The sequence below is a fragment of the Rhincodon typus genome, unplaced genomic scaffold (genome assembly GCF_021869965.1).
Source record: "Rhincodon typus isolate 14 unplaced genomic scaffold, sRhiTyp1.1 hic_rhity00000673, whole genome shotgun sequence".
In the NCBI taxonomy this organism is placed as follows: Eukaryota; Metazoa; Chordata; class Chondrichthyes; order Orectolobiformes; family Rhincodontidae; genus Rhincodon; species Rhincodon typus.
The window spans coordinates 18,233-36,003 of NW_025966311.1; the positions used below are offsets into that span (position 1 = coordinate 18,233).

Sequence of the window (17,771 nt, forward strand, 5' to 3'; positions counted from 1 at the left end):
ACCTATCAGATAACTGCATCAGCAATACAATAAAACTTTCCAACAGATGGAATCAAAGTGCAGATAGCTTATATATCTGCTGTAAAACAAGAATTGCAGTGTTTTTCTCTGAACTCTTGGGTTGTCAGTTTCACATGGTTACAGAGTAAAGTGTATCACAGAGAGGAAATCTGAGATCTGGGGAAGAGGCGAAACTAAATAATCCTTTGGCAATCTTCAGATATTTTAGTTTTAGCAAATTAAAAAGAAACAGGAAGCTTTCTATGGTTATTAATTTTTCAATTTTATTTTAATAATCAAAAGCTATCAGGTGTTAATCAGCATTACAGTATTTTATCACCAATTTCAATCACCATCGTTATAGTGAACCTAAAAGTCATTTGTCATAGACTGCAGCCAAGATTACAGGATTTTATTTCACTGAACTTGTATAAATAATTTTTCGAGGCCTAACTGTATTCAGCTGCTCATAATCCTTTCAAACTTTCAGAATTGCACAGATGCCTGGAGTATTCACATTGAGCTTATAAAATAAATAAAAAGTCTGGGTAGTGAACTCCATTTTCCTTTGGCCAATTTTGCTCTCTAATTATGCATACTTGTTATTGACGAGTTGGAACAACCTCGAGTTGACAAACGAGACCGGGATCTTTGCAGGCAATGGCTGCCTGCTGGGCCAGCTTTCTGCCTTTGCCAAGTATCTCCACTGTTTGAGCTTTGTCCACAGTGCCCATTGTGACTATAATGGCAGCTGTACCAGATTTTATAACTGTTCCCCAGCTGTGCTACGCCCAAGGATTTTGCCAAGTGCACTATTTTTATGGTGTGTGCCACCTGTCCTGGTGACAGCAATGCCAGCTGAATAAAACACACTCTGTGCATGATGCTATCATTTAGTTCAGGTCTCTATGCTGATTTGCAGTTAACCCCTGAATAACTATTTGGCAGTTTAATGAATTTGTGATCAGATGTAATATTGTTTTTCATGTCATTTTATGTTATGATGGCTGCCTCCTTTAAATGATTAGAAACATAAGACATAACAATATGGGATAATAAATGGATTGTACACTGTATTGTGGTATTTTAGCAAGTTAGCACAATTTCCTTGAACTTTATCAGAGGTATCTGCTTATGTAGAAGTGAATCGATGTGCACTTGCATGAGATGATTTAGTGTTAATGGGGAGATAGGTGACAACATAAAGGAAGAACTTTATATGCCCCATGCTCTTACCTGCTACATTTTCATATGTCTGGCTTTCTAGCAAAATTAGAAAAGGTGTTTTAAAGGATATACTTTATAGCACAGCATAATCTCATTTTAAAACCCTTAAATCTCTTAAAATCCCTAAATTAAACACTCTTAAGCTCAGTGTATGGCTATCATGGTTTTCTGTATTAAATCAATTATTTTTCTGCAAATGCTGTTAAAAGTGAAAAATTCGCTTGGTTGTAAAAAAAACTAGTCTGACCAATGTAATATAAGGAAGTGTGGAATGGGAAATGTGAAGATTCTTTCTTCAGGCAACAGAGTAAAAGGCAAGCTGCCATTTATATAGTTCTTTACAAAGCCACAGACATCCCCAAAGTGTTTCACAGCCAATGAAGTACTTTTGAAGTGTAGTCACAATTGTAATGTACAAAACTGCAGCCAATTTGTGCATTGCAAACTCCTAGAAACAACAGTATAATAATGATCAGATCATCTATTTTTGTGATAGTGAATAAGAAACAAATATTGATCAGGCTGCTGAGAATAATTCCCTTGCTCTTCTCTGAAATTGTACCATGGATATTAAGTCAATCTGAAAGGTCAGAAGGAACATCAGTTTAATGCCTCATCTGAAAGATAGCACCTGCAAAGTTGCAGCACTCCCTATACTGGAGAATCAGCCTTGATTTGTGTGCCACAACCCGTAAACCTCTGACTCAGAGGCATGTGCGCTACAAATTGAGCTACAGCTACATCCACAATTTCCAAAAACTAATGACACAACACTTTCCTATCCACACATTTTTTTCATTCAGGCACACTAAACAACTTGAACACCAAGTAAACAATTTGTTTATTTCAATCATCCCCATCTATTTCTATAGCCTCATATTTAAATATTTATCCTATTTGCCTTTTAAAGAAGTGCTTGTACCACAAAAATAACCCTTTTCTGAGAGTTTGTTCCTCAAATCCAGATGCCAGTTGTAGCTCACTAGTAGCATTCTCACATCAGAGTCAAGGCTGTGAGGTCAAGTCCAACTCCAAAGACTTGAGCGCACAACCTGGTCTGACACTTCTGTGCAGTACTGTATAGGTGCTGTACTGTTGGATGTGCCTCTTTTCTGGTGCTCATCAATAAAACCAAGGTAGTTTCTGCCATCTGAGGTAGACGTGTGATATCATTTTTCAAAGAAGATGAGGCTTGAATTGGCCAATGTGTCCTGGACAACAACTTTCTCTCAGATCACATCAGTCAAACAGATAACCTGATCATAATCTCATTGGTATTCGTGGTATGATATCACTAATTGAGGCTCACAAAGCAAATCCTGCATTAAATAAATTCGCACAGTCAGATCATACCGAGGTGGAGGCCACAGGAGTTCTGGAGTGCTATTATCTTAAGAAAGGAATACTTACGAAAAGGTGGCGACCCCCTCACAGATTCGCACATCAGACAGTGGTACAACTCAGCTATGGTAAGGAGATGTTGCAAGTAGCAAATGGAGTTCCCATGACAGGACATATAGGGATCTGAAAAGCTCAAGTGCACATACACAGATATTTTACCTAGCCAAACTTGCATAAAGATGTTGTACATTTTTTTAAAGTATGCCATACTCATCAAATTGTAAGTAAACCTCAACATTAAATAAACCAGCACCCTAGATTCCAAAACTGATTTTGAGGAACCATTCAGTTGCATACTAGTGGATTGTGTAGAACCGCTACTTAAGACAAAAGCTGGATTGTGGCCACTCAATTTTCAAAAGCTATTTTTTTAAGGACAATCAGAGAGCTAAGGTGGTAGTGGAAAAACTAACACGGTTTTTCACCTGTTATGGTGTACCAATGGAAGTACAGTCTGATCAAGGATGAAAGAATCAAGGATCATTATGTCAAAACATTTTCAGAATATCATCAGTAGTTTGGGGAGGTATCACCAGACTTTCAAAACCATGATCAAAGCTTTGTGTTATGAGTATCCAAAGGATTTTGACAAAAGGTTAGATTTTCTCTTATTTGCCACCAGAGAATCTCCAAATGATCCCACTGGTTTCGGTCCATTTGAATTAGTTTATGGCTATGAAATAAGAGGACCATTATAACAGATCAGAAATAAATTGTGAAGTCACAAAAATTAATCTTCATGGGAAAAAAATTGATTATGTCATGTGAATATGTTGAAACAGTAGTGTTGTAGAGAAGGTGATGAGAAAGTACAGGGAGTCAAATAGGTAAATCTACTAGAGGAGAATAGAGGAAAGAAGGATGAGAGTGAAGGTGAAATGGACAATTTCCAAAGCAAACTTCCTGCTATTAGATTAACAAATTTGGAGAAGGTAGAGATTTTAGATGTTATTTTCATATTTGGAGAAAGATCAACAATTAGATATAGTGAGATTGCTCAGGTGATACAAAGAAGTTTTCAAAGATAGGTATTTTTATTCAACCCAATCAGAGATGTTACAGCACACGTCTGGAGCAAGTGGGACTAGAATCCAGTCACCCTGGAACAGAGGTAGGGACACTACAACTGTCTAACAAGACCCCTAGTTTGCAAAGATACACTTGGATATACTACATTAATCAAACATGACAGGGTTGGAGATAATTCAGACCCGATAAAACAAAACCCATATCAGTTAAACCCAGTGAAACAGGTCCAAGTAACGAAAGAAATTCATTGTGTTAGAAAATCAGTTCATTAAGCCAAGTCCATTAGTATAGGTCCATAAACAAGATGGTTCAATTAAATTATGTGTATGCTACAGGAAATTGAATTAAGTCACAAAGATGGGTTCGTACCCTATTCCCAAACTAGAAGATTGCATTGATGAGGTTTGGTGGTGTGTCATTCTTATGTAACATTGCTTTGTTAAAAAGATACTAGAGCTACTGTAGACAATAAGGGCTAAGGAAACTTGCTGTTTTATCACACCCAGTGGATTATACTGATGTCAAGTTATGCCATTTGGATTTAATAATATCCCAACCACATTTCAATGATTAATGAACAGAGATATAGCTGATGTACCTAATTCTGCAGATCACTTGGATGATATTATACATAGCAACACATGGAAAGAACATCTAGAAAACTTGTTTAAACAATTACAGTCAGCTGGGTTGGTGTTAAATCTTGTAAACAGTGAATTTGCAAAAGCAAAAGTTACATATTTAGGATTTATTGTTCAGCAAGGACAGGTGTCATCCAGAACAGCAAAAGTAAGAGCTTTGATTGACTTCTGCGTCCCTGAAACAAAATGAAATATAATGAGGTTTTGTTAATGTCGAGATGTTATCAGACGTTTGTACCTAATTTCAGTAAAATAACTGTGACCTTAACCAACCTGCAATGAAAACAGACAAAGGTGGCATGGTCAACAGAATGCCAGGCAGCCTTTGAAAGGCTGAAAGCAAATATAACAAACGAACCTGTACTATCTGTATATAACTTTCAGAAACCATTTAAACTAGTAGTAAATGCCAGCGATTTGAGGATTGAAGCAGTTTTCTTACAGGATGACAGGGCCTAAATGGAATGGCCAGGGGTTATTTTTCTAAGATTTGAATCAACATCAGAAGAAATATTCCACTATAGAAAAGGAGGTATTGGCAGTGTTGGCAGCACTTCAACACTTTGAGGTTTATGTTTGACATGGAGATCTACAAAACTTTGGTTTCTACTGATCATAATCTGTTAACTTTATGAGAGATTTAAGACTAAAACTCTGAGATTGTTCTGCTGGAGTTTGTTATTGCAACCTTTTGATACAAAAGTTGTACATATTTCAGGGAAAGAAAATGTAATTGCTAGTGCTTTATTCTAATTGTAAACTATTGAAAAATGTAAGCAATTTAAGTAGGAAGAATAGTTATGAGGTTTGTGTTTTGTTTGTCATGTAAGTGATACAAACCTTGTCATGAAACACATTTTTGAAATGACATTTCATTCTTTTGAGGGTGGACATGATGTGGAGATGCCGGTGTTGGACTGCAGAGGACAAGGTCAAAAATCACATAACACCAGGTTATAGTCCAACAGGTTTATTTGAAAACACAAGCTTTCGGAGTCTCACTCCTCCTCCAGGTGTTCACCTGAAGTTGTGTGATTTTTGACTTTGAGGATGGAGCTTTATTGAGACCATCACTACTTTTCTTTTATTTTTCTCATTTTTGGTTTGGAACTGAGAGTTGACATTGAGAATTGAACTTTGAGCAGCAGTTTATTTTGAAAAGAGGAGAGAACAAAAGACAGATATTAGCTGTTGAGAACTGGCCTGGGAAAATAATCCAGGTTAATTCTGCTCTAAGAAGTCTGGAGATGATTTGGTGCAGAGATGTTGCTATGCTGAGGACTGGCAGCTGGTTGGATGTTGAATTGGTCAATCAAAGGAGGACCAGTGCTGGCCAGCCAATCGCAGATATTGTTGATAAAGAAAAAGAAAACAAAGCATGAACTGGTGCTGACATTGGGCAGGGGGCAATTTTGTCAAGGAAGTTTCCAGACTGCTTTTTTTTAGGTCTTACTCTCTCTAATTTCTCCAGTTATCAACTTGTTAAATGAGAAAAGAATGTCAGTCTGGAAGAAATAAGTGAAAGTCTCCAAAGCACTGTTGTAATTGTTTGGATTAACTGGTGACTTTGGAATTCAAACAAGATATTCAGTCCACATGCCTGCAATTCTATCTACTGTCCAAGGATTTCACAAAGGCCTGGTAATCATTACTGAAATGGTTATCAATATAACAAATTGTGATTCTGTCATTTAAAAAAAAACCTTGACTCTGTCAGTGTGTGAGTGGGAGTTTGTGATCAAAGAAGATTGGGTTTAGATTGTACATATTAAATAGATTGCCTTATTTATCTGTGTTCTGCTAAAGTTATATTATTAATAATAAATTATTAAATCTTGTGTAAATTATAAACTTTGTGTCCAAGATCTGTTATCTGGTTAGGAATAATTAAGCAATTTTAAAGGTCATTGAATGTTTTAAATTCACTGTTTTGCAAATCCACTGAGAATAAAGCATTTGGCTTGCTAACCTTCTGTCGTAATTGTGTAAGAAGCTTTTGGATAAGAATTCAGCATTAAACAAGATATCCTGATCTGTAATCTCACATGAATGTTGTTCATTTTCATGTGCCCTCAATTATTTTTCTGGCGAAGACAAATTCAACTCTAAATCTCTCCTCATTGAACACAGTGGTATGTTCAACAGAAATTGCTGACAAGTGTGATTCTAATTACATAGTTTTAGTCCCATGCACTAATTTTCATAGAAAATGTTTAATTTTGCAGTACAGGTAAATGTACTTCACCTGTGCAATGACCACGTGTTTCACATTGTTCAATAACCAAGGAAGTAACACACTTACAAGAATTACAAAGAGCTAAGATTGATCTCCATCTCATCATTTTATCAACACACAGCAAAATTATTCATCCTCACAAATGTCATGCCAATGTGTGTATTAACATAGTAATTTATTAATCAAAAATGTAATTAGCCACATCCCAATTCCTAATTGGCCAGATGTAGATTATGGCTAACATTTTGAGAAACACCTTGTCAGAGGCCCTAAGCTTCAGAGTTATTCGTGTTTCTGTAATTCAACTTATTAATGTTAGTTTGAAGGTCAAATGGCCAAAACATAACACATTCAAATTTTTAACTTCAAGTGTTTGATTCTCTATTTTGCTCCACTGCCACAGAGCATTGCATCCTGGGATGGCATATTCAGTAATTGACATAGAGAATTGTACACCTGTTATGTTGCACCTGGTCTTCTATCAATTTGCATAAAACTAGGCAGACTGCATAACGAAGGCATTATCTTCTATCATAACTATTTTATTAGAAGCAGGCTACTTAGCTGCTCAATCCTGTTCTATCATTCAGGAAATCCACAATCTGTGACCCAATTCCATTTATTCACTTTGCCCTAAATCCCTTTATACCTTTGGTTAACAAAAATCTGTCAGTCTTAGATTTCAAATTATTGATCTGTCATCAATTTCCATTTGCAAAGGAGAGGCCCAGACTCAAACTACCTTTGTTTGCAGAAGTTGTGTTTTGATAACTTTCATGTAAATTGTGATCATATAACTGATCACGTGTCTCTGATATCAGTAAGAGAGAAGACACTAATCTCGAATGTGTGTAAAGAGAGAAGCCTTGGTCACTACACTAGGGAGCTGTATTTGATAATTTCCTGTGTACAGATGTAAATAATGGGGCATTATGAGATATAAGGAATTGAAAAGCTGTGGTGTAACATGAGATTTGAACACATAGAAGACCCAAAGATCATTAAGCAGAATTCTTTATTCCATTGGCATTGGGTCATTACAATAGGAAGGGAAATTAAGGATACAAAAGAACAATTTGCAATATTTCTGAATACATTCTGTATTTCTGAATACATTTTCTGAAGAAGGGTCTAGGCCCGAAATGTCAGCCTTCCTGCTCCTCTGATGCTGCTTGGCCTGCTGTGTTCATCCAGCTCTACACCTTGTTATCTCAGATTCTCCAGCATCTGCAGTTTCTACTATCTCTGAAACAATTTACAATATCTGTATGGAACGAAGCCAGTGGGTTATATTGGGCTGTGGAATCCTTTATTTGTCTGCTGTCCCTTTGCATTCACCCCTCCTTCCACCAAAGACACCTTTTTCTAGCTAGAGTCCATTTTACTGCCCAACTGCCAACCCTTACTGTTGCCACCTACTGGTGGAGATCCTAGTGAACTGTGCAGTCTCCTTGCTCAGTGCCTTCCATTACTGTCACCACTTAGAGGTCCTGTTATATTTCTTAGAAATAAGGAGTAATCAGTCTCATTGTATGTACAGACATTTACAGATGGAGATACTCCAGACCGGGATTGTGACAATGCTGTGACTTTAAGTGGTGTGTTTTGTCCTGGTTTGTTAGAAGAACTTGGAATAACTTAACTTTGTTGGAACACTTAACAGAAAAATAGATACAGTAACTGTTACTAATTAACTGTTCCAAATAGTAATATCCCATAAACACACCCTTGGCAAAAAAACTCAGAAAACAGATTGTCTCACATGCAGTGCTCCAATCCAGGAGGAAAGAACATCAAAAGACAATTTGGAGAGAGAGTGTAGCAGCCAAGAGAGATTCACTGCCTTCCAACCCTGCTGAAACCCCAGCAACAACTACTGAAAGCTAACTAAAAATTCTGGATCCGTGAGAGCTTGACCACATGCACTCGGGCTGCTTCTATTGTTCCAACTTAAAAAAAAAAAAAGGCCTCACAAGTTGTTTATCTTCCCATAGGTTGCTCAACACCCATTACCCTAATCTCTCTCTCGAAAAGAAACCAGGACAAAACTCACCTCTTACAGCTACAGTATCATCACTGTATCTCAATGTGTAGTTAGCGATATACATTTCAAGCACAAGATAAGTCAGAAGTGTTTTCTAATTGCATGCCTGAAACATGAAGCTTTAATTAATGATTAAACTATGCCCTAGTCATAGATGAACCCCCTCACCCCCACCGTTGGAAATGGTTTCTATTTCTATACCCTATTTCCTCCCCTTTTCGTTAAAAAAATTAGCCAGACTATTCTTTAACCTTAGAAATTCCAGGGAATATAATCCTAGTTTATGTAATCTGACCCCATAATTGACCCTAGGAGTCAAGGTATGATGTTAGCAAATCCAGACTGCTCTCCTCTCAAGACCAATACATCCTGACTAAGACATTGTGCCCAGACTGCTGTCGGTACTCAAGCTATGACTTGATCAAATCAAAGTTTTATACAACTCTAGAATTACCTCTACCCTTTTGTATTCGGGCCTTCTAGACATAAAGGTCAATTTACCAATAGCCTTTTTGATTATTTTCTGTACCTGTTTATGATAATCTAATGGTTTATGAACCTGGAACCCAAAGGCAGAATTTTGCTTTTTGGATTGGAACTCTGACTTTGGGCTAAAATGAGGTCGCAATCCTGCATCATGTGAGAAACAGTGATTTTCTCAGAAATCACCATATGTGGCTAGAGGTTCACCATCTATTTTTGGGATTTTGCCTCCAATCTGGAGAGTACTCCAGCTCAAATAGAGATAAAGGCTGCAGTTCAGGTAGGGTGCCTCCATTGTGAGTTGTTCTTCTTTAACATTTTGATCTTTCAAATTAAAAAATAACCTCAACAGCCCAGGAACCACTGTGTGGTGAAAACCTTTCCATGAGGTGTGTTATGGACACAGCTGAGGCCAGGAAGGGAGGAAGTGCTGGCCTCACCAGTGTGCCATTGGGAGCAGCTTCTGAGCAACTGGCTCAGTCCTAACAGAGGTCAACTGGAAAATTTCAGTGGGTGTCTGAAAATATCTTTAATAGGCAGTTAATTATCTTCATTTGGCTACCTACTGCTTGAGGGCAGGTCAGCCTTTAGGCACTGATCCTACGTCTGGGAAAATTACCAAGAGGCAGGATAATGTTGACATGCTTGTCAGTAAGGTGATTTTTTTTGGCCTACTTCTATCCATATTCTCTCCCTTAAGGGGCTGGTTTCTCTGGGAAGCCACTATTTCTAATGTTTCACCATTTTGACAATATCCTGCACATTCTTCTTTAAATACAATGTGATGATCTCACAACTGGCAACACTAAAATTCACTTGTCACAGTTTTGTCCATCCACTCCACCTATTAATATTTCTTTATAATTTATTTCCATTTGCTCTGCTTACAGTACAACCCTTCTTTGTATCATCAGCAAATGTGGGTATTTGGCTCTCTGTCTCATCATTTAAGCCATTATTCAATACAGTGAATAATTCCCTAACCAGATCAATAATTTGTTTTCAACGCTGTGAGTGTCAGTTTATCTAACGGTTTCTTATGAGCAAACTTTTCTGGAGGTCCATATCAATACCATCCACAGATTTCAGTTATCTCTTCAAATAATACGATCACACACAGCTGAAGATTGTCAAGATGTCCAATTAATCTATCCTTAATTAGAGACTCTTCCTATTAACAAATGGTAGGCCGACTGGCCTATAATTCCCAGGATTCCCTCACCTGTGCTAAATAGCAGCCTGTCATAGGCAACTTTCCAATCTAAAGAAACTGTTCTGAAATCATGAAACAATGAAGATAGGCCATTGGCAATATTCTCAACTATTTCTTATAAAAATTCTGGATGGAAACCATCTGCCCTGGGCAATGTCTCTTGTAAGTTACAAACAAAAACGAATTGTAGGAGAAACTCAGCAGGACTGGCAGCAACTGTGAAGGGAGAAACAAAGTTAATGTTTCGGGTCCTGTTACCCTTCTTCCATTCTTCTTGAGTTCTGAAGAAGCGTCACTGGATTTGAACCATTAACTCTGCTCTCCCTTCACAATTGCTGCTAGTCCTGTTGAGTTTCTCTAGCAAGTACTGTTTATGTTTGTTTCAGATCTTCAGCATCCGCAGTTCTTTTTTGTATTTTTATCTCTTTGGAGTTATGGGCACAGCAACCCAAAAGGTACCCTACAATCCACAGACAAGTTGTCCCCTTTAGTTTACAATGCTTTCAATGTGTACATATTTTCTGCTTCCTCTTAAAGCTTGCATTGCATCTACTTACCTTCAAATCCCTACAACATTCCCTAATCCAGCTGTCCACTTTGTCTAAAACTTTTGAATGTCATTATATTAAACTTGAAATCTGGCCTTGCAGCTTCATGACATCTGTAATATTACAAAAAGCAATTTATTCTAAATGTATAGCGAGTATTGCTTGTGTTATTTTTGAATACAAGAGCACATTTAGAGTCATAGAGACGTACAGCATGGAAACAGACCCTTCAGTCCAACTTGTCCATGCTGACCAGATATCCTAAATTAATCTAGATCGTTTGCCAGCATTTGGCCCATATCCCTCTAAACCCTTCCTATTCATATACCCATCCAGACGCCTTTTAAATGTTATAATTGTACCAGCCTCCTCTACTTCCTCTGGAATCTCACTCCATGCACGCACTACTCTCTGTGTGAAGAAGTTGCCCTTAGGTCCTTTTTATATCTTTCCACTCTCACCTTAAACCTATGCTGTCTAGTTTTGGACTCCCCCACCCCGGGGAAAAGACCTTACCTATTCACCCTATCCATGCCCCTCATGATTTTATAAACCCCTATAAGGTCACCCCTCAGCCTCCGACGCTCCAGGGAAAATAACCCCAGTCTATTCAGGTTCTCCCAAAGCTCAAACCCTCCAACCCTGGCAACTTTAGGAAATAGCTCAGGAGATTGAAAGATCACCACCAACGCTTTCACGGGAATCACTGGAGTCAGGGAGGATCCCAGAGGACTGGAAAATGGCTAATATAACACCTCTGTTTAAGAAGTGAGGGAGGCAGAAGACAGGAAATTATAGGTCAGTTAACCTGACCTCATTTGTTGGTACGATTTTAAAGACTATTATTAAAGTTGAATACTTGGAAGCGCAGGGTAAAATAGGACAGAGTCAGTACAGGTTTGTCAAGGGGAAGTTATGCCTGACAAATCTGTTAGAATTCTTTGAGAAGGTAATGAGTAAATTCCACAAGAGACAGGCAATGGACGTAATCTGTTTAGATTTCCAGAATGCCTCTGACAAGGAGCAATTCAGATGGCTACTAAATAAGCTAACAGCCCAGGGTGTTAGGGACAAGATACAGGCATAGATAGAGGATTGGCTGACTGGCAGAAGACAGAGAGTAGGAATAAAGGGATCTTTTTCAGGGTAACCGCGGGTGATTATTGGAATTCCACAGGGGTCAGTGTTGGGGCCACATCTGTTCAGATTATACATTAAAGATCTGGATGAAGGAACTGAGGGCATTGTTGCTAAGTTTGCAGATGACGCAAAGATAGGTGGAGGAACAGGTAGTGTTGAGGAAGTGGGGAGGCAGCAGAAGGACTTGGACAGGTTAGGAGAGTGGGCAAAGAAGTGGCAGATGGAATACATTCCAGGAAAGTACAAGGTTATGCACTTTGACAGGATGAATAGAGGCATAGGCTATTTTATAAATGGAGAAAGGCTTCGGAAATCTGAAGCACAAGGGAACTTGGGAGTCCTCATTTAGGATTCTCTTAAGGTTAACATGCAGGTTCAATTGGCAGTTAGGAAGACAAATGAAATATTAGCATTCATTTCAAGAGGACAAGAAAACAAGAGCAAAGATATACTGTTGAGGCTGTATAAGGCCCTGGGCAGACCACATTTGGCCTCATATCAAAGAAAGGATGTATTGGCATTGGAGGGGGGTCCAGAGGAGGTTTACAAGCATGATCCTGGGGAATGGGGCCTTGTTATACAAGGAGCAGTTGAGGATTCTAGGTCTGTGTTTGATGGAGGTAAGAAGGATGGGGATGGGGGGGATGGGTGCGGGGTGAGGGGACAAATCTGTTTGAAATTTTTAGAATACTATGAGGTCTGGACACAGTAGATGTGGAGAAGATTTTCCACTGGTAGAAGAGATTAGGGACTGAGGGCACAGCCTCAGAGTGAAGGGACGGCCCTTTAGAACTGAGATGAGGAGGAATTCCTTCAGTAGAGAGTGATGAATCTGTGGAACGTATTGTGACAGAACGATGTGGAGGCTAAATCACTAAGTTTACTTAAGACCAGGATAGTAGGTTCTTGGTTAGTAAAAAGATCAAGGGTTACAGGGAGAAGGCAGGAGAATGGTGTTTAAAAACATATCAGCCACGACCAAGTGGCAGACTAGACTCTATAGGCCAAATGGCCTAATTCTGCTTTTACATCTTATGGTCTTATTTTTCAACCTCTTGTTTCGCTCAAATATTTAATTTACATGTTTCTGAACCTAAATTGTAATTATTGTAAGTTTTCCTTTGATAGAATGCTATATTGACGTTTCTGCTTTCTATTTTCTGAGTCTACATTAATTTAATATTCCTATAGTTTATGTTGAAAGTATAATTATAGAAAAATTCCAATAAAAATTGACAACCAGGTATGAAATCAATCACATATGAAAGAATTACATTTCTTGATAAATTGAAAACAGACATGAAATTCAACATGCTGCCTGCAGTAAGCTCCTGTAGAGTGGCAGATCATTGGTGCCATGCAGTAGCAATGACCAGCAAGTTTGCCAAGAAACCCAGTTGCTTGCTGATCCTGGCAGGTGCAGAACTGGGTGGGAACAGTATTGTTGATTTATGGAGCTAATCATGGAGATAGAATTATCTTTTCCTGTGATAATATGTCCTCCCTATTGCCCCATATGTCGACAGTTGTTTAAAACATGACATTATTCTTCATTAGTGGTTCATACTTTTTGAGGTTTGCCCTGTTCTATTATCTAAGTGGGTATGAACATATTTGACTAAATGACCAGTGCTAAATTTAGCCTCTGTGCACTAATTACACATATTAGCAACTAGGAGGAAGCAGCAGAGACAAAATAGAGGAATCTTGATAATGCCTACGTGTGATGGGTAACAATAATGGATAAACTGGTGACCATACTGTGGACTAAATAGGAGGGAGGCAACATTTATTTGGCCTCCAGCACAGATGGAATCCCCTCTGAAGTATTAAAGTACTGCAGAGAGGCACCGCTAATATGTGTTTGTGATTTCATCGCCACTGCCTGGAAGGAAGAGATCATGCTGGGAGATCTCAGAGACACTATAATTTTGACCATCTTTAAGAAAGGAGACAGGTCTGGCTGTGGAAATTACAGAAGGATTTCCCTACTGTTCGCCATGGGAAAGGTCATGTGAGAATCCTCCTCAGCTGCCTTGTCCCAGAGGCTGATGAGCTCCTCCACAAATATCAATGTGCCTCTGCCCATCAAGATGCACAATGGACGTGATTTCAGTGTGCAACAAATCCAAGAGGAGTACAGGGAACAGCACCCACCTTTAAACATGGTCTTCTTCAATCTTACAAAGGCCTTTGACTCTGTCAACCATGAGACATTGTGGAATATAGTCATCAAATTGGGCTGTCTGCAGAAACTCATCACTATTCTCAACCTGCTTTGGGATGACATACAAACTGATCCACATCAAATGATGCACCACAGACGCAATAGGAGTGTAAACTGAGGTCAAGCAGAGCTGCATCATCGCAGCAATGCTCTGCTCCAACTTCCTCACTGCAACACTCCACCTCACCTCCATGAAACTCCCAGCTGGAGTGCAGCTAAACTACAGGATGAGTGGGTAACTGTTCAACTTTTGCACCTCCGGTCCAGAACCAAGACCATCCCAACTTCTATCATCGAGCTGCAGTAAGCAGACAATGCCTGCACGTGTGCACACTCAGAGGCCAAGCTATAAACCATCAACACAATCACTGAGGCATATGAGAGATTGAACCTCAGACTAAACATCCGGAAAACAAAGGTTCTGTACCAGCCTGCTCCTGCCACAAAGTGCACCACCGAACCCCCAACTCCCTCCCCCCAACATCAGCTGGACAACATGGATCATTTCCCATACCTTGGGAGCCTCCTTTTCATGCGAATGGACATTGACAATGAAATCCAACATTGACTCCAATGCCTTGTTGCCTCCTCCCTGTGGCTGAAGAGTAGTGCAGCTGTTGGATTCCCAAGGAACAAGGCGGCTCGATGCCCGAGACCTCAAACCTAGCACTAAGCTCATGGTCTACAGAGTGGCCATGCCCCCACCTTCCTGTATGTATCAGAAACATGGACTATGTATAGCAGACAATTCAAATGCCTGGAAATTTATCACCGGCACTGCCTTTGCTTATCCACTGGCAGGATACACGCACCAACACGAGTGTCCTATTCCAGGCAAATATCCCCAGTGTCGAGGCACTGGTCTCACACAATCAGCTGCGATAGGTAGGCAACATTGTCTGCAAGCCCACCACAAGACTCCCTAAATGAATCATTAACTGCAAGCTCCACAATGTTAGGCAATCATTAGGAGGGCAGAGGAAATCCTACAAAGATACCCTGGAAACCTTCCAAAACAAATGTGATATCCCCGCCAACTTGTGGGAATGCATAATCTGGAGAGGAAGCATCAACAAAGGCACCAACCACATCCAGCCTCACTAAGTAGAGCACATGGCAGCCAAACACAAGCTTGGAATGAGCGAGCAGAATCCAGAGGGTCCCATTTACACAGCTTCTCAAACACCAGCTGGCCTACTGTGGTGGTGTCTGCAGCTACGTGCTTGCAGTATTCAAGCCCCGTGGAGTGAAAGCAAGTCATCCTTCACCCTGAGGGACTGTCAAAGAAGACTACTTATTTGCTGCTTTTTAAAACCTCTGATACAAATAGAAAAAATATTTTAGTTCTTTGGATGGAAATAGATCTTTTGTTGTTTACCTGCTATATATTTTATCCAATATGTGAAGCGAGCAATTATTGTTGGTCATGCTAGCCAGTTAAATATTTGTCTCAGCATCTGCAGTTCTTTGTTTTAGTTAAATATTTAGTGCATTCATCTGAAATTCCTCTGTGATTTACTTAAATGCAGACATTGGCCTATGTCTTTGTATGAATGCTCTGGTAAAATATTAGACAAAGAATACCAAATAAGCATTTTAGATCTTCATCCATTAATGTGTGAACAGAAGTTCAAAAATCCAAATTTGCATCCAAGTATAATTATTTTTATACTAAGGTTTGTGTAAGTGCTGCCTCTTTTCTTTATCTTACAATATCAGCAATAACACTTGAAAAGCTTTTCAAGTTCTTTAATGTTGTTCATTTTTTAAGCTGCTTTCTTACTTCTGCTGGAAATGAGGGAATTTCTGTTGTGGCAGCTATCACATGGCCTTGGAGCCAGCCTATTACCTAATAATTTTGAATTGAAACCAAACTTAAATCACTTGGCGATAGCAAGAACTGCAAATGCTGCAGTCAGAGATGACATAGTGTGGAACTGGAGGAACACAGCAGGCCAACCAGAGGAGCAGGAAAGTTGACGTTTCGGGCCGGGACCCTTCTTCAGAAAGTCACTTGGTCCCCTGTGAAGCCGCTGGAAGACGTGAGCTCACCTCATGAAAAGAAATGCTAATTTGTCAAATTAATTTTTCTCAATTCCCTTTATCAGTAAATATTACTGGTACCACTGGTTTTTTGGTGATAGCTTACATGTGAATTGCACTTCATTGCCTCAGTGTTTTTACAATATTTTACAATAATTTTCCCATCTACTTAATGAGTTTTGTTTTATAAAGCTTCTGGTTCACTTACATGTTGGAAACCATATCTACCCTTGTTACAGATGAAAAATGGAGCCATCTCAAGAAGTCATTTTAATAACAATTTATTGAGATCTATCACCATGTTGTCTGCATGTCTCCATGTAGTTCTTTGTCTTGTTGACAATGTGACAAAGCTATTCTTCTCTACAGGAGAAGATTTGTGAGTATTGTTTGACTTTACATTTTACTAGTCTCTGCCTACTGAAAATACCACAGATAGAAAGAGATGATCGGCAGAGTTTGTGCATGTAATTTTAATAAAAGGTTTTTTTTTTGGTTTTAGAATTATTTCTGTGGAACTCCCAGAAAATGCCCAGCAGTTTGGCATCCAGTTCCGATGGTGGCAGCCTTATCACTCTGGGCCTGATGAGGACGTGTGGGCTATTGATGAAATTACCATGACCTCAGTCCTATACAACAGCATTAGTCTCAATTTCACCAATCTAGTGGATGTCACTCAGTCCCTGGGGTTCTACCTGGGAAATGTCCAACCTTACTGTAACCATGACTGGACTCTAAGGTAGGAAGCATGCTCCAGTTGCTGAACTTGGTTTAATTTCTCATGTTCCCTTGAAGTAATATTTCTAGGTTTGGAAAAAGTATATATTTTGTCAAATGTTTTCATTCCTGCTTTTCCAAAATGCTTTGGCAGTGTTGAGAGGAGAAACCAAAGACTTGGATTGCATTATCTGTAAGAGTGCCTTGGATAAAGCATTCTTATTGACTTTTCATTAGCTTTCATGGAAATCTTGGAAACACTATCCCTTAAAAGCTGTATGGCCTTGTAGATTCATTGAGATAATCAAAAAGATTCACCTGATAATGTGATCTGATTGTGTTGCTCTCATTCATAATAGGAAACCTCCAGCACAGTTTACTCATTCAGTTTACCAGTTACAATGCTGGGTATTCTGTGACACTTTTAATTGTTACAAACTTTGGATATCGCAAACAGGTAAGCTTTGATGAAAGATGAGAATAGAGCTAATAAGGCAGGGAGATTTATACAAAAGAATTCTAATGTGCAAGATGCAGAATGGCTTCAGGCTTCGCCACTGTGGAATGGAGAAGAGGAAAATGGTTAGTGGATGAAAGTCAGATGATTGGAGTACCAGTGCTGTAATATACAGCTGGAGACAATTTTACAGGTAATTCACGAAGGAAATGTGAGGATAAGGATAAAGATCTGGAGGGTGGAACCAGTCAAGACAAAAGTCATTGATGGCTGAGATTTTAAGTGAATTAGATTCCAGGCTTTAAAGGTTTTGGGTGTTTTGTGGTTTGTTAATGTTGAAAATGGGGAGACTAACAAGAGAAACA

The 17,771-nt window shown here is 39.0% G+C and overlaps 1 protein-coding gene across 1 annotated transcript in view; it reads left to right on the forward strand.

Annotated features, from left to right (window-relative positions):
• LOC109922687 (reelin-like) overlaps nucleotides 1–17,771 on the forward strand; it is a gene marked incomplete at both ends in the record, with an annotated part of 46,110 nt that overhangs the window by 15,218 nt on the left and 13,121 nt on the right. The window contains one exon of the mRNA XM_048621448.1: nucleotides 16,735–16,971. Coding sequence (XP_048477405.1) covers nucleotides 16,735–16,971 — 237 coding nt within the window. The remainder of the gene's footprint in view (nucleotides 1–16,734; nucleotides 16,972–17,771) is intronic.